Below are 22452 nucleotides of genomic sequence, written 5' to 3' on the forward strand. Positions count from 1 at the left end.
GTAAACACATTGCATTGTTAGTTTTGTTTAAAATATTGGTTTGTTAAAAACTTACAGTAAAGTCTGTAAACTTAATATTGGTGTTTTAAAATTTAATTTGAAATAATTTCCACATACCTGCAACTAATTTCTCACTACTAAAGCCAAAAGATGATGAGAATATTTTTCTCTTTTTTGTTTTTTTAATTGTAGACATCTTTACATATGTATGTTTGTATATGTTTGTTACATTTTATTTACTAGTATCTTTCTGTCATATAAGCATTTCTGTAAAATGGGATACTCTAACCTATCTACCTACATATCTATCTAGCTTTTAGAAAACTATAGTTTCACGTTCACATTTTCAATTCCACCTTAAAAAGGCGTACATGTTACATCGAGCCTGTAGTGATGTTAAATACTATGCTATAAGTTTATTTTTTGTACATTTCTGTTTATGTTGTGCAGAAATTACCACATAAAACAACAACTGCTATCTTTTTCAATGCTGATTAAATGTTGAAATGCTTGAAAAGGGCTTGATGAAAAATGTTAAATAAACTTCTAGTTACTAGGCTTGTTGGAATTTTTCAATTTAATAGTTATCATTGTGGCAATTTTGTAAAGCCTTTTCTTATTTCTGGATTAAAAATATATATATTATTAACATTTTTATGAGATTGCTGCCAGTTTTTTTAGAGCCAGGTCACGTGACATGATCCTTCCAGTCTCAGTAGTACTCAGTATTGCAGACTGCGCATGCGTGGAAGACAGCGCGAGAGGCAGCGAGAGGGGGTGTGAGTTAATTTAGCCACGTATTGGAGCTGTGTTTTGTAGTTTACCTGCCTGAATGTTAAAGTAGATAAATCCTGCGTTTATTCCGCTGAACTGGACTCGCTGTTTAGGGTAAAACCCTGCGGTTCGCCCGGAGTAAGCTGCTGTGTTGTGTAGGTTATCATTAGTAGCAGCAGCTCGGCTGTGTGTGTGTGTGTGTGTGTGTGTAGACGGTGTACTCGTGTACAGTAGCGCTAGCCCCGGTCTGTAAGAGCTGTTACTCTGATTTTCAGGCTGTATGAACCGGTATGGGGATGATTTCAGATGTTCCGCTTGTTTAATGGGACCGTTAAGGATCAGCAGACTGTTAGCTACGCTAGCTAGCTGTTGCTATTGCTAGCTAGCCTACCTGTCACTTGGCTGCTGCTGCTGCTGCTGCTAGTCTACAGGGCACCAGTGCAGCTAACTCTAGGTGAGCTCTGTCACACATCACACAAAGAGGTTTACTATTGAAAGCAGTTTCAGCCTAAAATCACACAATAATACACGAAGAGACACTTATCTATCTATCTATCTATCTATCTATCTATCTATCTATCTATCTATCTATCTATCTATCTATCTATCTATCTATCTATCTAACATTCTTATGTACCTACTTATGTACCTACTTATCTATCTATCTATCTATCTATCTATCTATCTATCTATCTATCTATCTATCTATATTATCTACCTACTTATCTACCTACGTATCTACATACCTATCTACCTACTTACCTATCTATCTACCTATGTATTTACCTTGTCTTTCTATTTACCTTATCTATCTATCTATCTATCTATCTATCTATCTATCTATCTATCTATCTATCTATCTATCTATCTATCTATCATTCTTATCTACCTACTTTTCTATCTATCTATCTATCTATCTATCTATCTATCTATCTATCTATCTATCTATCTATCTATCTATCTATCTATCTATCTATCTAATCTACCTACTTATCTACCTACTTATCTACCTACTTATCTATCTATCTACCTATCTATTTACCTTGTCTGTCTATCTATCTATCTATCTATCTATCTATCTATCTATCTATCTATCTATCTATCTATCTATCTATCTATCTATCTATCTATCTATCTATCTAATTAACATTCTTATCTACCTATTTATCTACCTATCTATTTACTTGTCTGTCTGTCTGTCTATCTGTCTATTAGTTGTTTAAACCTATAAAGCAGTTATGACCTGACATATTACCTGACCGATATATCCTTAATGTAATTCTGATTAGTCATGTGAATTTCTTTCTTTCTCTTCTGTTTAATTCCACTTCTACTAGGAAAATCTACATCTACACAAAATATACAATGGCTGTTTTTCCAGTATATATTATAATTCCAGACATCTCTCCATTGTAATTCTATAGGTTCTGAATTCTTAATTTATTTTTCTTAATTTAAGTTCATTATATCTATATTTGGCTAATATTTCAAACCACTTCTTGCTGGTGTATTTATTTTATGCTGGAAAAGGACCAAGCGATGCTGGCCACACTACTACAGTTGGCCAACGCTGGCTGTGCTACTTTAAAATCCACTGATATAAGCTAATTTATTTTGTTAAATTAGTTTTAAAGTTATAAATGTGTAGAACGCCCTGGACATTTGCACTGCAGATATATACATTTGTAATGTCAGATATCGGCATTAACCCAGAGATTCCACCTCAGACAGATTCAAATCCCACATAAATCAATGGTAACATATGAGTAGTTTATATATAGAATTACTATATATAAAGGTTAATAATTTTTATTTACTTTTGATAAAAACAGTAAATGGGTATGATATTCCACTATTTCACTCTGTCCAGTTTCTCAGCATGTAAATGGAGTGAATGGAGAGGCAGCATGACCAGCGGTCCCAAAAAACACCATGATACATCCTGAACCTTCCTGGGACCATCACGTCCCTTTACCAAAGCTTGGACCGCTTTATTCACGGCTCTTGGTCGCCTTGGTTTCCCTGATCTGTTTCATAAACAGCTATGATGGGGACTTTGTCTTTGATGATTCTGAGGCAATTCTCAATAACAAGGTATTGTTTTAGTGTCCTTCTTGATTCAGTCCAGGGGCATCTTACAAATGTAATTTATTTTCCCTTTGAAGCAGTACACAAAAATATATGTAATTTTATACATATTGTTGTGTCTAACAGGCATTTTTTTTTATTAACATGTTACACTTCAAAGAAATTGAACAGATCTCTTGTTTGGTGGCACATTGTAGGATTTAAACCCAGATACTCCTCTGAGTAACATCTGGAAAAATGACTTCTGGGGAAGCAACCTGAGCAGCAACTCTAGCCACAAATCCTACAGGCCACTGACTGTTCTCACCTTTAGGTAAGCTTGTTTTCAGCCATCCTTGCCTAGAAGGAGATGCAGTAGGGTTGTTAAAATGCAATTGCCTCTGTTATTGACTGACCCAGTGATTAACATAACATTACTGTTCAACCTGCATACATCAAATATTTTTTAAATGACCTTGCATATATTAAGGGCATATGGTTGGAAATGCAATTTTACTCTCAGTTGGAAATCTGAAGCGGTGGCTCCGAGTGCTTAATTCGTGGAATGCACAATAATTGACAATAAATTGGGATGCTGCATATATTGCCTTTTTAAGACTGCTAATTTCTGCTTTGTCTTTGGCATTTGAACTCGGCCATGTTGGCTTTCTATATGAGGGTTATTTAGTCTAGGTCATGTCTCATGCTGTTAATGAGAATGACATTGTTTTGCATATATAATGGTTAAGGTCTTATTTGTCCACCCACTTATGCACAGTCCTGAGGAGCCATACAGGGGAAATTAGCCATAATGCACACAAATATGAAGCCTGGGGGCTGCATGGGCTCTCACCCAAAATGTATTTCTCTGTTGGAAAAGTGTAAACCTTCAGTTTAGCCTTGTATTTCTACACATAGTGGACAAGGACCTACTGTTGCATTGTCTTCAACATGGAGAGATATATTAAAGTGAGTGTGAGTGAGTGATTAAATTTTATTTGCAAATAAATTAATGAAGTATATAAATTTGAAACTATTTGTTCAAATGTTAAGCTGCATTCTTATAATTGTAAAGGTGCGTCTTGCAATTGGGATATTTCAGACTTCCACTCCACGGTCTCCAAGGTTCTATGGCCTTTCCCAAATCTTTTTTTTCCCCAAACCTTTTTTTTCCACAACCGTCCCATCCTGAAATACATCCTTTTTATTTTTTGCATTTATTTGTACATTTTTCTACAGACATGAAATCTAATCTGTATCAGTTGTTTGGACTTTTTTGACTATATGCCCCTCCTTCTTTGACAGCATTATCATGAATATGATAGACTCCTAGTCATATTTTAACCAGCAGGTTGTGTCCTCAAAAACTGCTTCTAACTTTTTTTTTAGCTTTTCTTTCTCCTAATTTCAACTATCTATCTATGGCTTTATCTATGATCTATAACACACAATACATTACTGCAATAAAATAAAGATAATTTTTTATTATTGCATACGATATGATATGGCACACCCCTAATTGAAGTATAAGAATTGTAACAGAAATAACAGATATAATCTGTCTCTAGTAAATATATAATGGGAAATGAGAACAGTGTGACTTTTTCTTTTCTTAAAAACAGCAAAAACAAAAGTGGTTCCCTGGTGTGATAATTAGGGATGGGGGATATGGCACAACATTTTTGGGTATATTATCGTTTACAATATTCAGAAATGTTGACAATATTATAATGTACGATACGATATGGCACACCCCTTCTACAGATCTATATAAAACTGAGATTATAGAAACAAACCTGTCGCATTGTCAGTTGAGCTTTTATTATATCTGCAACTGCATCAGAGAAAGTTTTGAAAATACTAAAACTTTATCTGATCGGGGTCCAGCTGTGTGTTCATCACTGCAGTGTGTTCTGTTTTTATTGACTCGTATAGTGTTTTGTCTGCAGGCTAAACTACCTCTTGGCTGGAGGACTGTACCCGGTTGGCTTCCACGTGCTGAACATCGGCCTCCATTGTGTTATCTCTGCGTTAATGATTGATGTTTTTGCAATATTAATTGGTGGCCTGGCCTGTGACGGCACAGCTAAAAGACTCGGCCACGTTCCGAAGGCTTCCCTCCTGGCCGCGCTCTTCTTCGCTGCACACCCGGTTCACACAGAAAGTGTAAGTAGAAGGGAAACCATGACTCAGCATGGCATCCCTTTGCAGTAAACAACAGCATACTACAATGCCCTGTACCGCCTTTCTGCTTGGATGCTGCATGAAACATACATTAAAAAGGAGCGGCGGCTAGAAAGCACCGCTCGGTAGGTGTGCGTTGAAAAGGTATGTTCTGGAGCTGCTCGGCTCTGCTAATGGCTGCAGAATAGCTGGTTTAACCTGCCGAGGATGTATCCGATAGTGATTGAACTGGAGCGCCAAGCCTGAGCTCCTCCAATGCCTGGCTTCTTTAATCAGGCACAGAGAGGCTAGCGCAGGACCTGGGGGGGTGAACTTCAGAAAGACCACTGACTTAGGCCTACCGGATTTATCAAAGGATCTCCAGCCACTGCCCCAGGACTCCAGCCAGGGCCAACCGTGGCTCTCTAATGAAGGCGGCCTCCTGCCTCCGTCATTAATTTGGCACCTCCAGAAATGCAGGCAATTTCACAGGCCAGAGCGCGGCAGCAGATATTTTAACTACCCCCCCCCATTTTTTCTTTCTTTTCTCTGTTGTACAAACAAAAAGCAACTTTGCTTGCTATAAAATGATGCTCAGATGCTGCTGAAATGAAATAAATGAATGCCCCTGGGAAATGTTTAGCAAGGCGTTTAATGACATTTAAGTTTAACTGTGTTTGTTTTCCTTTTGTAAAATGGTCATAATAGTCGAACATATATATATATATATATATATATATATATATATATATATATATATTTTTTTTTTTTTTTTTACTAATGTATTTATTATTGTATGTTAAATTCTGTGTGTGTGCTCCGTTTAAATGATTAATTATATTAATGAACAAAAAAATATCTTAATGTTTCAATATTTTCTTAATTCATTTTAAAAATCTTAAAAATTACAATTAAGTATTCACTTCAGTTCATTATTCTTCACCAAAAATGTAAATAATAGTGAGGTAATGTGTCATTAAGATAACCACTAGCAAATGTATGTTTGCATCAATGTAGTACACGTTAATGTACAAAAAAACCTAAAATAATATCATGATATTTTAATGATAAAAAAATAAGAATTTTATCAGATTTGTAACAGAATTTCATGATACTAACAATAATGCACTCCAGATATCTCCATATATCCAGGATTAAAGTAAAATAAATGATATTGGACAGATATGATCTGTCTGTAGTAGATATATAATGGGGAATGAGGACAGTGTGAATTTTTCTATTGCTAAAAACAGCAAAAGTGTTAGTTTAATGTTAGCCAGTTCTTGTGTTTAACAGCCATAGCGCAGCTTGCTGTCCAGAGAAAACACACTTTTAGCATGGTAGTGAATAATTTGGGACACAGCCTCTGTTTTCAGTGAATTTCAGTGGATTTTTTATTAGTACTGTGTGTGCTATGTCAAAAATACACTCATTGTTGATTTAATAAGAATGGGTTTTTGTATTAAACCTAGTTTAAAGTCAACACAATATAGTTAACATGTTTTTAATTCTATCTGATGTTCTTCACAGAAAGAAATAGATCTAATCAGCTTGCTTCTTTTTTCACTTAACTGTATTGTTTTGTTCTCCTCTCTTTATGTTAGGTGGCTGGTATTGTGGGCAGGGCAGACCTCTTATGTGCCCTTTTCTTCCAGCTGTCCTTCCTTTCTTACTGCAGAGCATTTCAAGGTGAGGGAATGAAAGTAATGGAAATACACCTTTTCATTTCATTTGATATCTCCCTTGATATGTGTCCGCCTGCCTCTCCGTGGCACGGTAATCAAAAATAGTATGTTCTTTTTTTTGTTTGTTTTTTGATGAGATGGGGACAAGAGTGACAAATTCTCAGTGTCCTGGATCGTGGTCAGCCTGCTGCTGTGTGCGGTTGCCATGTTGTGCAAGGAGCAAGGCATCACAGTTTTGGTATGTATAGGCAGCAATGCATTTTTTGGTCATTTTTAAACTGCATTGATTTCAGTAATAAAAAGCCAAAAAGAGTGTTTAGCTCTATAATGCACAAACATATGGCTTCTGCGCTTTCGCAGATCTCTTTACAGTGGTAGGGTTGGGAGTTCCTTTAACTTTACAGAATAATGGTGAATGGTGACAATTTGGAGTTTTTTAATCACTGAAATATTATGTAGTTAAGTTATATTCCAGTGATAGAAAAATATTTTTAAAAATATATATTTTTCTGCCTGTAATGCACAAAAATAGGAAAGAACCGAATCTAATACTTCAATATAAAGTCTATTTAAATCCTATTATCTAAAGTATTTAATGATTATAATGGTCTATAATGTCCATTAAATGTCCATTGTATTGGAAGACTGTGTTTTAAGATTTTTATTTTATATTTGATATTGAACTATTTTAATTCATATAAAATGTCCAAAAATGAGCTATATTTACTTTGCCTTGTTGGCTTTAGAGTGCTGCCACGCTCTAATGCCTGAGCTGCCATTTTCCAGTGAAGTGGGCGGGGCTAAGCTACTGTTTCATTGGCTTGTAAACGTATTCATTGTCAGTGAGTGGACAACAGTGAGTTTAATTAGTGTTTTGCGCAATACAACATTAAAGAAATTAAATATATGATGTCCATTGTAATAGACGCAGAGTTTGAAAAGGTTAAGATAACCACTAGCAAATGTATCTTTCATTAGTGTAGTGCATAGAAAATAATTAAAAATAATGTACATGCTAAAGCAAATAGATATAATGTTAGTTTAATGTTAACCAGTGTTTCCCACCCCTGTGTCCCTTTTTTTTTGCAGGGTGTGAATGGTGTGTTCGATATTCTCGTTATCTGCAATCTTGATATCTATGAGTTGACTCACAAGCTGCTGGTCCGGAGGAAGACTGCAGATGTAAGTGTCTCAGAGCTCTTAAAACGTATATTTGATTCTGAAAATGTTATCTAGACTGATGGTGGTGTTTCTAAATGTCTGAAGGTTGGAGTTTGGATCAGTAGAGGGCTGATCATCAGGCTGGCTCTCCTGCTTTTTTGCGGCTCTTTGCTTTTGTATGCGAGGTGGAGGATCATGGGTACAGGGCCGCCAGCCTTCACTGAGGTAGACAATCCAGCATCCTTTGCTGAGAACGTTTTTCTTCGGGTAAGTTGAAAGAGCTGTTTACTCATTTTTATAAGTTAACATCATGGATTTATATACTGTATAAATTGTCAATGGATTGCTTAATCAATTTTCAACCAAATCTCTATGAGCTGCTTCTTTTTTGTGTTTTATTAATTGTGATTTTATTTTATTAAAACCTTTAATTTATCCAGCCAGACAGTTTAGAACAGATTCTCATTTACAATAGTGCCCTAAACACTCAATGATTTATTTTCTTGGATTTGTTTTTATGGCACTTACTACGAAGACAGATAATCTGTTTACACATGAGATATTTGGTGGATAAAACTCTTATATGTATAGAATAGAAGCTAGTTGTTTCTAGAAAACATATTTTTTTGTCCTTAATTCAAGTGCAGAGCAATTCTGTATTGTTGCTGTTGTGCAACATCTGCTAAATCAGCAACAGTTTTACAAAAGAAAAAAGCATATATTACTCAAAATGTATTTTAAGTAGAACTGGGCAGTATTTCATTATTATATATTTTTTCATCGTACAGTAATACATTTTCTTATTGTACACTGATGTGATAATTGGTAATAATTAAAGGTGGGGGCTATGGCACGATATTTTAGGGTATACTATTGTTCAGGATACTCAAAAATGTTGGCGATATTATTGCATACGATACTATATGGCACATCCTTATCGCCAGCATTTTTGTATATTGTGAACAGTATTATACCCTGATAAAAGAAATCACTTCTAATGATCATATCAGGGTACTATGTTTTTTGCTGTTTTTAGCAAAAGAAAAATTCACACTGTTCTCATTTCCCATTATATATCTATATATCTAGACTTTCTAGAGATTATATCAGTCCAGAGATTATATCATTAATTTTACTTTAATCCTAAATATATGGAGATATTTAGAGTGCATTATTATTAGTATCATGACATTCTGGATCATTGACTTCTGTTACAAATCTGATAAAATTCTTGTATTTTTTTAATATCTCAGTTAAGGGTGTGCCATATCGTATTGTATGCAATAATAAAATGCAATTTTCATTTTGTTGCTGTAGTGTATTCTTAAAATAATTGGTAACACTTTATAATAACTCTCATTAATATACCATTAACTAATGATTAATAACTGTTATTTATCACATTTAAGAAACTAGATAGTTGCTATCACTTTTGTAAATACTATTGAATGCACTGGTAACATCAACTGCAATTGATAAACATTTACCCGGTTTAAAATTCGTATTTACTAGCGATTTATTCATGTTCAAATTCTGATGAACTAAAGATTTGTTCACATCTACTGATCATTAGTTATAAATATATTAAAGAACGTTATTATAAAGTGTTACCAAATAATTTAACTTAGTGTTTTTGCATATTGCCATATTATTGCCCACCCCTACTGAATACATTAGTATACTGTAGTGGTTATTTATATCTGTAGATTGAATTACAGTTGAGTATTGATTGTTTGTACAGTGTCATTTAGTCTTGACCATGTCCCCAGCGAGATCATATCTGGCACCCTGTTTGACTCAGACAGGTTTTCCCCGCTCAGCTCTCTGAATCATTGCATGTTCCTCTGGTTTGCTGCCTGTTTGATGTTGAACACCTCCTGTTCTCTTTGATTGGCAGATTGTGAACTATAATTACTACTACTCCTTGAATGCATGGCTGCTGCTGTGTCCCTGGTGGCTGTGTTTTGATTGGTCAATGGGCTGTGTACCTCTTATTAAATCAGCCGGTGACTGGAGAATTGTCTGGCTGCTGCTGCTCTGGGCCTGCCTGATTGGCTTGATAAAGCAAGCTCTCTGCTCCCCAGACAGCAGTAAGAGAAGGTGAGAATCACGAGAATCTCTAAATGGAGTTTTTACACTGTTTTTGGTGGATCTGTGGAATTGGACTTTTTGTGGATGTCTTGTGTAATAGGTTAAAGGTTGTTTTTGAGTGAAGATAGATGTAATGTATTATAAATTCCATAGGATACACTGTAATAATAGGAACTGTGTTTTCCTATATTGAGAAATGTATGTAGTATGACTAAACTCATGCAATTAAAGAAATTACTTTTATAATAATTTGTACAATGTTAGTAATAGAAAGGCTATTTTGTTTGTAAATTGGTTGAAACTAGAATCAAATGCTCCTACAGATGTTTAGAACATTTTTATTTCAATATTTTTTATTTGGTTTGCTCTTGTTTGATTGGGACCACTTTGGCCACATCTATAAATTAAATACATAAAATATATAATATGTAATAAAATATATACAAGCAAACCAAATCCATCAGGATTAGTGTTTAGAAAAGGTGTAATTCCAAAACATTCCTAAATATAGCCATTTTTCCTGAGGTGCACAGAATATTTGACAACTGAAAATATTCACACGAAATTATCAAAAGTACTAAGTTAAAATGAAAAGACCACATAAATTATACCAAACAATGAAAAACTTGCATCTTCCATCGATAATGATGGAAAATGATGGAAGGCCAAAAACGACAGGTTTAAGTTCATTTTATTCACTATTTTGAAGTAAAGTACTTAGTTTTACTTTCTGTTTTCCAGCTTAAAAGGTACAAGCTGTTCAAAGTTAGGTAGTATTTTTACCTAAGCTATACCTGGCTTTAGCATTTGTTCGACTGTCTGCTTCTCTTTGAGTAATTTACAAGTTTGCTAGCTAAATGTGACTTGAGTAGCCATGCTGAGGTAAATGTATGACTAAAATTGCACTTCTGAGGTAAATTTGTTGTGCTTTGTTCTTTTGCTGTTGGGATATTGTTATTTTATTTATTTTTTACATATTTTTTATGTATTTTTTAGTTTAGAAATATAATAAATAATGCCATTATTAATTTAAAATTTAGCTATGTCATTTATTCAGTGGAGAAAAGGCGACACTTCCTTATAACCCGCAGACAAACGTGTTTGGGATACGATGTTTCAGGGATCCAGTGCATCCCTGTTTTTGTTTTTTTTTTCCCATTATTTTAGTAAATATTCTTTTATTATCTTATATAAAGAGACAGAAGACAATAAGCAAATTTATTGCACTTATCATGCTTATTATATCATTTATTATATCAATTATGTAACCTGGCACATTTAAACATTGTTAGGTGATCTTAAGAAGCCGTGTGGTTACAGAAGCCATATTTGCTGTTTGTTTATTTGTTGTCAGGACTCTGACGTTCGGCCTGGTGCTGCTGGTCATCCCCTTCCTTCCAGCCAGTAACCTGTTCTTCCGCGTGGGCTTTGTGATAGCTGAACGGGTGCTGTACCTCTCCACAGCAGGCTACTGCCTCGTTCTGGCCTATGCCGGGGCCCATTGCTGCTGCCGCTGGAGAAAGCACAAGGTAGCTGTCCTCTCTGTGTCATTTATCTCACCCTTCTCCTCCTAATCTCCTCCCTCAGGCCATGCTTCATTGTAACTAATGTTTCTTTTAGTCTGGGTGTCCAGCCCTCGCTCTGCTTGTTTAATGTTCCTCTTTTAATGTGCCTGACTGATCCATTGCAGAAGCTGCTGCAGGCGGCCATGCTGGCTCTGCTGGGCATGAATGTGGTGCGATGTGCCCATCGCAGTCAACAGTGGACATCTGAGCAGAGCCTGTTCACCAGTGCCTTGTCTGTCTGCCCGCTCAATGCCAAGGTACGTCTGTGCAGATGCATTGTGGGTAGATCATTGCAGTGGGTGAGGGTTGGGGGTTGGGGGGGTGGTCTTCTGTTCTGTCTGCTTTGTTTTCATCAATTGTAAACCATTGTTTAAAGCTGATGTCCGAGAATGGGTAATTGCACCGATCATGCGGAAGAATCATTTTAAACTGGGCGGGTGTGATGCGGTCTCCTTTCAGAGCGGATGAATCTAATTCCAGGTTATGTTCAGTCAGAGAAAGGAGAGAGTGAGAGAGAGAGAGAGAGAGAGAGAGAGTGAATGCTAAGTCAGAAACTTCACTCCTTCGTTTCTACTATGAGTGAATGAGCCACTGAGCTCTGAGTTTCCCCTTCTGAAGTCTCCATTGCTCCACCGGCCGCTCGCGTTTAGTAAAACTGAGCCAGATCAAGTTTCAGAGGCTGTACGTGTGACGTAAGTATGTAAAGACGCGTGACACGTGACCAGATTTTAGAATGAATACATTATTCTGAGCAGGGATGGTCATTTTTACTGTGACCTGAATGATTTGTGTCCAAACTCATGACTGGTACTGTATATGTATGTATTTTATTTTTAAAGCAAAAAATGAAGTGGATTGACATTATTTAATATATATTTTGGACTGGAATACAGCTATGTGTAAGCAGGAACATTGTTTTTCTCCTTCCTTCTCCAGGTTCATTACAATGTTGGCAAAAACCTCGCTGACCACGGCAACCAAAGTGCTGCAATCAAGTACTACAGAGAGGCTGTGAGGTATGCAGTATAAATTCATTTTTACAGTAGCTGCTAGTCTTCATTTATTATCAGTCCATAACAAAAAATTGTCTTTAAACAGAGATGTATTTAAATTAAAAACTGTATTAATTAAGTTAGTTTATGTAGATGGACTGACAGACAGACAGATTGATTTATTAATGTATTGTTTGTACAGTATGTTATAATATTGTAATTATATATTTACACTGTATAGACTGGGTTCCTAGGCCCAGCTTAATCCTAATCATAGATTAAAAAGACTTTTTAACCCTTTCAGACCCTGCATCCATTGCAGTGGACATGTTTTTTTTTTCTTTCTTGTGTATTGTTTCACTTTACTATTATTCTATTATTATTATTCTATTATTCATCAGAATAGACGTTTATTAGCCAATCAAACAGCAGATGACCACCCACTACATTGGAAAACTAAAATTCTGCACACTGAAATAAAGCATGGTAGAATTCCAGCTATTGTGGCAGAGTAAACTCATTTCACCATCATTACATACGTTTTTTTCCCTCTATATAATTATATAAGTGCTTTGAAATAATTTGTAAAAATTTATATACTACTTACTACTTGAATATTTCACTACTTATTTTCTTTTAAAACAGTATATTAAATTATTGCCCAGCCCTTTTTTATTTTCAATTTTACATTGTTGTAAATTACTGAAGAAAACTGTTACTTCAACATTCAGGTGTAGTGAAAAAAATGGGTAAAATAACAGTGTATATGTCTTGTTTCTTATAGGTTGCACCCAAAGTATGTTCATGCCATGAATAATCTGGGCAACATATTAAAAGAGAAGAATGAGCTGCAGGAGGCAGAAGAGCTGCTCTCGACTGCTGTTCATATCCAGTGGGTGAAAAGATGTATCCTGTGGTTTATTAAAGTACCACAGTTAAATCCTGAAAAATATTGATAAAGTAGTGTAACATCTGCCTTTATAGCTTCTTAATTTTGCTGCAGGCCTGATTTTGCTGCTGCGTGGATGAATCTGGGTATTGTGCAGAACAGCCTGAAGAAATTTGACAAGGCAGAGCAAAGCTACTGGAATGCTATTAAATTCAGGAAGAAGTATCCGGATTGCTACTACAATTTGGGCAGACTGGTGAGTGTTTAAAAACACAAAGAATCCTATTCAATTCAAACTGTATTTAGTACTGGAGATATATTGATGGATCCTCACTTTTATTACAGGCAAGTGACAAAAAACAGTTCTTTACATAAAATAAGAGCAACATTTCAAGTAACTGTACAAAACCATAAATGATTGTACTTTGTTTCAGTATGCAGAACTAGATCGCCATGTAGATGCACTAAATGCTTGGAGGAACGCCACCATGTTGAAGTCTGACCACAGCCTGGCCTGGAACAACATGGTTATCCTGTTGGACAACACTGGTATGTTCAGTTAACAATGGTTATGTTAAATTAGTCTTTTATATATATATATGTGTATTTATTGTTGATAATTATGTCTTACTGCCATGTGAAACTCAAAAGTCAGTGTCTCAGAAAATTAGAATATTATATACGTTTGGCAGTGTGCCAAGTCCTGCTGGAAAATGAAGTCCACATTTCCATAAAAGTTGTCAGTAGCAGAGGGAAGCTGTAAGATATGAAGTGCTGTAAGATTTTGTGGGAAAACAAAACTGCACTGACTTTAGACTTGATAATAAAACACAGTGGATCAACACCAGCAGATGACATGTCTCTCCAAACCATCACTGATTGGTGGAGACTTCACACTAGACCTCGAGCAGTTTGGACTGTGTGTCTCTCCACTCTTCCTCCAGACTCTGCTCCCTTGATTTACAAATGAAATGTAAAATGTACTGATGATCAGTGATGGTTTGGAGAGTCATGTCTGTCATCTGCTGGTTTTGAACCACTGTGTTTTATTATTAAGTCTAAAGTCAGTGCAGTTTTGTTTTCCCACAAAATCTTACAGCAAGTCATGCTTCCCTTTGCTACTGAAAATTTTTATGGAGATGCGGATTTCATTTTCCAGCAGGACTTGGCACACTGCCCACACTGCCAATAGTACCAATTGGTCTTATATAATATTCAAATTTTCTGAGACACTAATTTTTGGGTTTTCATTGGCTGTAAACCGTAATCATCAACAATAAAATAAATAAGCAATTAAAATAGATCACTCTGTGTGTAATACATCTATATAATATACGAGTTAAACATTTTCAAAAGAATTACTGAAATAAAGTAACTTGTTAATGATATCCAATTTTTTTTAGATACTCTAGCATGTATACTTTTACATGATAACAAGTAATACCAAAAAGCTTTTGTATTTTTTTAAAAATGTCATATTTGACTCATCTGAAGTATTAAACTAAGTAATTCATTTGCTGTTCAGATCACTGTAATTGATCTGTAATGGCAACATGCATTTATTTATTTATTTTTTCTACAAATATTATAAATGTTACATGTGAAAGACTGTCCACCTATAGATACACACACGTGTGGAAGTCCGTGTGGATGGAGAGTGTCATAATCGTAACCTGAGTGAGTGTTCTCATTAGATGTGCCCTTGACCGACACCTCAGGGGGAAAGGAAATGATCTCTGCCTCCTCCCAAACCTACTCACTCATTTTTTCTCTCCTCCAACTCCCAAGTATAGCTACTGGCTGCAGCTCTGTGCGCGAGGTGCGAACCTCCATTCTGCAGATGCTGAGCATCAGGTGCACTCGAGACGCATGGGGTCCTCTCGCATAATTAGTCCACCCTTTACACCAATTAACTTTCCTTCCCCCCTTTTTTTTTTTCTCTTCTTCGGCTGATCACAGAACAGCACGAGCCGTTAACTCAAGTAACTACTCTCCAGTGCTCTTGTATAGCTTAGTGATGTCACTACAGTTATCATCTTCTGGAGTCTTGGGCTAAAATTAAAGTATATTTATATAGTATATAATAAAGTGTACTTTAATTGCAGTGCTAGATTTTAGATACTTCTTATTTCTATAGTATAAGCGAAAGTAAAGTAGGATTATGTGGAAAGAGCTTTTCCTAATTCTTATTTATTTAATTAAACTTAGTCACCACTAAAGCTAACAAGTATGAATTGTCTGAGTAGTTTGTACCTATTGTGCTACTTCCGAATATGAGTGCACTGAATGTTTGGCTGCATATATAAAACAACTGGAATACATCAGGTTTCATGCTCTATTCAACATACAATTACATCATTCACTTACAATGTAATTTGGTTATAAGATGAACATAAAATCCTTATTTTTTTCCAAGAATCACCAGTCCGCCTTAAAATCCGGTACACCTTATGAATAAATTCTACTAGTCAGGTATTAAGGAGCAATAAAGCCACTCTACTAAAGTGAAGGGTTATACAGGACAGTGAAGTTCAGTGAAGTTTCTCCAGCACTAAGGCTGGAGCAGTATTAGGATTAGCGGCTAACCACAGTGCTAGCTCTTTTGCTGTTCAGAGGTGAGTATATCAGACTGTAGTCTGTGTGTTCACTGTGTTAAAATAAGCTAGGTGCGACGAACTGCTAGCTGATAGCGCCCTGGCTCACCAGAACACTCAGGGTTCCTCAGTGTAGCGCTGTCGGGTAGCATTTACTAGCGCTAAGCAATGCTAACTGCAGCTAGCGCAGCTGCTAGATGTTCATTGATAGTGCGCCTTATAATGCATGTTTAAAATAAGATGAAAAATACTATTTAATACAATAGATTACCATTTAAATTCATATTGTTCTGTCTCTGGTTTTGGCCTAAAAAAATGTTTGTTTTTTTTGTGCATCCATACCACTGTATGTAGTGAGATATTTAGCAACTTTTTTACTCAAGTTCTTGATTTAGTCAAGTGTGGGTTTACTGTGGATTTGTGCACTGTAATTATCATGGGTAAGAAATTTAATTTTCACAATTTTAAATATTCACACACACACCAAAAAGTGAATTATACTAGTGACAATAATATTTGAGCTCAGAAACAGTGTCGTAAAACCTTCACTTTTGTAACAATGTTCAAGTCATAGGCTTTTTTCACATAAATAATATGTAAAAAATGGTTTATCTCCTGAAAGTTTGTATTTATTTTCAATCAATCACTGACAGTAGGAGATGAACCTGTCATTAGAAAATCACTGGGACCAATTTTAAGATTACGACTGGAATTTAGAAAATAAGAATTTTGTTTATATAAATAAATCTGGTCTATTAAAACAGTGTTTGTGAGCGCTCAAGCTAAAAATGGTCTTGTATGTTTGGTATTGGGATCTAATTCAAAGTATCAGTATTGAAAAATTTGAAAGATTTTCAAATGATACCCAGCCCCGAACATGATTAGACCGGAAGAGCAGGAATCAGCAATGCTTGAAATTTATGTATTAAAAGCTTTGTGTGTTGTTTTAAAGCCGGTCTTCCCCTGCCGTGTGGAGAATGCCCCGATTCCCTGACAGAAACTCTTTAAGCAGACACTTCTCCCGGCCAGGTTGCTGCTCCCCGGAGTGTCTTGGCATGCTGCATTTTCACTGCCAAAAAAAGCACACACAAAAAAAAAAAATCTTGGCACCAGTAACTTCTCCCTCAGCCTCATCTTGTCCCAAGACCGCTCAAAGTAAATTACCAAAAAATTGGAAATGAATTTCTTCCGTCCTTGTTTGCCTCTGGAGGATGGCTGGGAGACGGAGTGGCGGGCGGGGCGCGGGGCATGAGTCATGTTCAGACTCATGCCCCAGACAGGAGAATCTCTGCTGCTCATGAATTAGATAAGGGCCGGCCAGGATGATGGGACCTCTCTGACTCTGTGGTCAAAGCGAGTTTTGACACCCGAATCAATAAGTCAGCAGCCCTTGTGTTGAACCCTAATTAGGAAACTAAAGCACTCGACCGTGTGCTGAGAGGAAAAACTCGTGTGGACAATGCTGACAAATGAGCCGCTGATCCGTATGTGTAAAGAAGGCTGCTGCTACAAAACAACCAGCTTTTTGTTCTTTTTTTTTAAAAGTAAAACACTTTTTTGTTAGCATGCCTGTGTCATTGTTTGTTTTTATATTGATCTTTAGTTATGTCATTTGATATCTCTCATAGGATCATTTAAAAAAAAAGGACAACAAAAAATATTAATCTTTATATGTTTAATTATACCACACTTGTTCTGACCCTGCAATGTAATTAGCTGATGGGCGTTCTAAGAGTGCCATTATCAGCCGGTAATGCACTGTAACCAAAGCTCCTCCAAGTACAGCTAAAAAAAAATAAAATAAAAAGAGAGACCACTATAAATGAGTTTCTTTGATTTTACCAAATTTCGTAAGATAGACGATCACAACCCATCAAGCCTGCTTGAACTTTTGCACCAGGAGTAAAGGCACAAAGTTATCCAAAAGCAGTGTGCAAGACTGGTGGAGGAGAACATGATGCCAAGATGCATGAAAACAGTGATTAAAAAGATGGATGATCACAAGCCCTAAAACCAAGCTAACCTGCTTGATTTTTTGCCCCAGGAGTATTGGCATAAAGTTATCCAAAAGCAGTGTGTAAGACTGGTGGAGGAGAACATGATGCCAAGATGCATGAAAACTATGATTAAAAACCAATCAGGGTTATTCCCCCAAATATTGATTTCTAAACTCTTAAAACTTTATGAATATGAACTTGTTTTCTGCATTTTTTTTTTGTTGTTTCAGCCATTTCTCATTTTTTTGCAAATAAATGCTCTAAATAACGATATTTTTATTTGGAATTTGGGAGAAATGTTGTCCGTAGTTTATAGAATAAAACAACGTGTTCATTTTACTCAAACATAAACCTATAAATAGCAAAATCTAAAGAAAAACTGGTCTTTTAATTTCTTCTAGAGCTATATATACTAATTTGTAATCATCGTCATGTAATAAAAAAAAAAAGTGCAATAATATAAGAATGTATCTCAAATGTTGGCCCTTTTATAAGTGTTTTTTTTAAAGCGTTTGTGTAATTGCAGGCAACCTGGCTCAAGCAGAGTTAATAGGAAAAGAGGCCTTGAAGATATTACCTAAAGACCACACCATCATGTTCTCTTTAGCCAACGTGCTGGGAAAACAGCAGAAATACAAGGTATATTTCCTGCATTGCTTTTATATGTAATTATTTTGTTGCCAACCCTGTATGTACAGTTATATAACCCTGTATATAAGTAAATTGTTCAAGTCATTTCATAATAAAGAAGAAAGAAAAGCAGCTTATGTGCCTGAGTTGAAAGACTTCCACTTAAAAATAGTTGTGGAAAACATACCATTACTGTAAAGTCATGTTCATTTTCTCTTTAGGAGTCGGAAGGTTTTTTTCTAAATGCACTGAAGATCAACCCCAATGCTGCCAGTTGCCATGGCAATCTCGGTAAGTCTTTCATAAGACATGTTGTGGTATAGACAGGTTGTGGCTCTGTCTCTGTGGGCTGCTTTTAGAAGCTGTCATTAGAACTTCTGTTAAAAGTGTGACTTTTTGTTCTCTTATTGGTGTAAATTGGTGAACAAAGCTGTAAAACTCTGATCATTTTGTAGAACATGTGATTAATGATGGGTTATAATTGTCTCTTGTGGCTTCTGTGCTGTTTCAGCTGTTCTGTACCACCGCTGGGGGAAGCTGGACTTGGCTAAGAAGCATTATGAACTCTCTTTAAAACTAGACCCCAAAGCTCCAGGGACCAATGAGAACTACAACATGCTGAAACGCAAGCTTGAGCAGCGGCAGAGGACCGCTGGATAATACAGCATTTTTGATATTCCAGACGCGTGCCATGAATTCCACCTTTGTATGATGTTCACATTGAGAAAACGTGATTCAATTAAATTGTCTTAATTTATACTGTACGGATTTGAATGGGTTCTGTTTTTTTAGAGATGGATGTGGTCGTTATATAGATATTAATTACTGATTTCTGCAGTTATCTGATTTCTAGATCTGATTAAGGAATCCAATAAATAGAGCTGGAGTTATAGAGTTTTTTTTTTTTTTTCTAATCTCAGTAACAGATTTCTCAGTCCATGTACTGTTATTTCCAGGCTTTAAGCCACTACTTTTTTCACATGCTTTGAACACTGTGGCTTTTATAACGGTGCTAACAGGCTTGTATATGTCTTTTCTTATTTTATGTATTTATTTATTTATTTATTTTTTATGGGCTAAGGAGTATCATGCCCCCAAAACACGCCGGTTTAACAAGAACAAAACAAAAGTGCTTTACTCACCCAAACTGGTTTTAATAAAACAAGCGTATGTAGATTAATCCAGGGCTCGTCAGGATATCAAAGTGTTTGCAGTTACTTGACATCAGCGTGCTTTTAAAGTGGCGCTCCAACCTAAATGGTAGGATTGGATTAAAAAAATGGCAAAAAATAATTTTCCAAAAAAATAAATCTGGAAACGCTACTCCTTTCTGAAGTGTTTATCCATCTCGTGGTGGGATAAAGCATATATTTAGATAAAAATAAATCCTACCATTTCTAAAATCTGCAGCGTCATCACTCTCTGGTGAGTATACGTGATTAATTGTGAAAAACAACAATAAGAGATCCTTCAAAGTTTCTTCTGTGACTCGTTTAGTGCGTTATTTCTCAATTTTCAGTCACGAACCCGCAGTTCTGAAGTATAAATCCAGTGTCCTTCAGTGTGAGCATCCCAAAGCATCTAAACACCAAACAGATCACATGATTTTTATTTATTTATTTATTTTATTTTTTTACTGGTAAACCTAGTTTTAAACCATTTCCTTGTCATCTGTAGTTTGATTTTTAGTAGGGAGGAAAATATTTTCTTTTTTTGGTCCTTAATATTATGATATTTCATGGTATAACAATACTCTTGGCAATATGATAAACACTACTGCAACAAACTGAAAATTACATTTTATTATTGCATACAATGATATGTGTGATATGGCACACCCCTAACTAAGATCCAGAATGATCCAGAATGTCATGATACTAATAATATTAACAATGCACTTCACATATCTCCATATATCCAGAATTATAGTAAAATATATGATACTGGACAGATATAATTTGTCTCTAGTAGATATATAATGGGAAATGAGAACATGAGTGTGACTTTTTTTTCTTTTGCTAAAAACAGCAAAAAAAAAAGTAGTACCCTGATGTGATAATTAGGGGTGGATGATACGGCACCATATTTCAGGGTATAATATCAATATTCACAATATTTAAAAATGTTGCTGATATTTTTTGCATACGATACGATATGGCACCGTTTATTGGCTGGTTCCAACAAAAAAAAAGATTATTGACATACTCATGAAAACCTTGATCTGATTACTCAAGTTTGTATGAATGCTTTGATTGAATTACTGTCAAAATCTGATGTTCTACATGAAGCGCATGAAAACACTTGAACACACTTGTTATGTTGAGACATTCTCACTCACTCCAGCTCTTCTGTTACATGTGTCTCTCCGCTCGTCTGGAGGCACATGTCTGGAACATATCTTCCATCTTGTCTTTCATTCCTGTCTTTCATCTTTGACCCCATGTTTTGTCAGCTGGCCCTCTATTTATTAGTCTATTTGACTTTGTAATTGTGAAGTATGTTACAATTGGCTGTTTACCAAGAATGTGCTGCTCTAGTCATATTAACAAATTGCACTTTTATAAATGTCAGTTACTGATCAAGTTCATGATACTCCGGAGGATGAGGTTACTGCTGGATGGTTGGCTTTTGTTAGTGTGTTTGTTTAGACAGATTCCAGCGTATTAGAGTGATCTGTTGGTGAGTATGAATCACGGTCCTCCGTCGCCTGCGCTCTCTCTGTAGTTAATGTAGGAAAGGTGTTTTGCAAGTGCATGTAGTGATGTGCAGGAGCCCAAGGGTCACCCCGAGCATGAAGCCAGCGGCCGCGGCCCAAAAGAAAACAGCTCGGCACGGAGCGAAAGCTTCAAAGGAGGCTGGACGCCATCCCCAAGGGGCATCTCACACATGCTGGCTCTTCTTGAAAGTTACTGCTGAGTGAGGGCTGACCCCAGGACACAACTTCAGTCAACAAGTCTGCTCCTCGGTTGAAAGTTCAGCACGCTTCTATTTTTTCACCTGCTTCCTAACACTGCCAGGGAACGTTTGAAGAGCTGCACATACGGCAAATATGCAGCGTCGGAGGGGAGCTGGGTGTGTTTTCAGAGTGGGAAGCGCAGGTGTAAAAGGTAGGCTTAATTCCCACTAAGTAATACTATGGGATCTATTGTACACCCTAACGGTGCATTTACACTGCTCCGTCGCGTTAACGCACACGGTCGCACTGTCCCCCTCCAATTGGTCGCATGTGGCCGTGACAAAGGCGTTCCCTGCCTCGTCCAATTTAATCATTCTAATAAATTTAAATGCTTTTATACAAGTTATTATTATTTTCTATAAATTAAAAAATATATAAATGTGTATTAATAAATACGCATGTTTGATTGAGCTTTATTACAATGTCTACTAAGCAGAATAGAGGCTAACAAAAGCAAACCAATTATCATTAGCATTATCCAATTAAATTATATATTAATATTTTAAAAACCCACTAGAGACCCCAACAATCTCTGCAGTTTTTCTCCTCGCTGTATTACTGTGATCAGAGTCCCTGTAAATCAGCAGATTTTTAATATATGAAGCAGGAAAGACTGAAACTTCTCTTCCAGGCTTCTCTGGACGCTTAAAAGCGGAACTAAATGTTTTCAGACACTGCGCTGCAGACACGTATCAGGCAAACACCTGCTCTCTGATTGGATAGACGCATCACGTTGGACGGATTCATTTGCATGAAGTTCAGCTCGGCTTAACTTTTCGTCGCATCGCATCCCCCGCTCTCGACGCATCGGACCCATGATGCACCGTGCGACTGCGTCTGACCGGTGCGGCGCTTCCCATTAAAAATGAATGGTATACGTCGCTGTGC

At 36.3% G+C, this 22452-nt stretch overlaps 1 protein-coding gene across 4 annotated transcripts; it reads left to right on the forward strand.

The window, feature by feature from the left end:
- The first annotated feature begins 744 nt into the window (after window positions 1-744).
- On the forward strand, window positions 745-19372 carry tmtc4 (transmembrane O-mannosyltransferase targeting cadherins 4). Of its 4 annotated transcripts, XM_049484690.1 has the most exons (19): window positions 759-779; window positions 1050-1228; window positions 2645-2868; window positions 3060-3175; window positions 4791-5007; window positions 6609-6693; window positions 6827-6927; window positions 7779-7871; window positions 7956-8117; window positions 9748-9950; window positions 11296-11470; window positions 11632-11763; window positions 12443-12522; window positions 13283-13390; window positions 13502-13643; window positions 13822-13936; window positions 18505-18617; window positions 18830-18899; window positions 19120-19372. In XM_049484690.1, exons 3-19 carry the CDS (start codon window positions 2707-2709, stop codon window positions 19266-19268), a joined length of 2223 nt encoding a protein of 740 aa, XP_049340647.1. In that variant the 5' UTR covers window positions 759-779; window positions 1050-1228; window positions 2645-2706; the 3' UTR covers window positions 19269-19372. The 4 variants fall into 4 exon arrangements, with proteins under 4 accessions (XP_049340650.1, XP_049340648.1, XP_049340649.1 ...); XM_049484693.1 differs by having other exon boundaries at window positions 745-1228; window positions 11635-11763; XM_049484691.1 differs by having other exon boundaries at window positions 745-1228; window positions 2653-2868.
- Window positions 19373-22452: the final 3080 nt, after the last annotated feature.

Source organism: Astyanax mexicanus, chromosome 11, assembly GCF_023375975.1.
Source record: "Astyanax mexicanus isolate ESR-SI-001 chromosome 11, AstMex3_surface, whole genome shotgun sequence".
NCBI classification, from domain to species: domain Eukaryota; kingdom Metazoa; phylum Chordata; class Actinopteri; order Characiformes; family Acestrorhamphidae; genus Astyanax; species Astyanax mexicanus.

Bases quoted from the DNA above. Each gene is read 5' to 3' on its own strand.
- tmtc4 (XM_049484691.1), top strand. From the start codon at position 2,707: ATGATACATCCTGAACCTTCCTGGGACCATCACGTCCCTTTACCAAAG. The intron at 9,951-11,295 runs GTGAGAATCACG...ATTTGTTGTCAG, and splicing joins CCAGACAGCAGTAAGAGAAG to GACTCTGACGTTCGGCCTGG. The intron at 12,523-13,282 runs GTATGCAGTATA...TGTTTCTTATAG, and splicing joins TACTACAGAGAGGCTGTGAG to GTTGCACCCAAAGTATGTTC.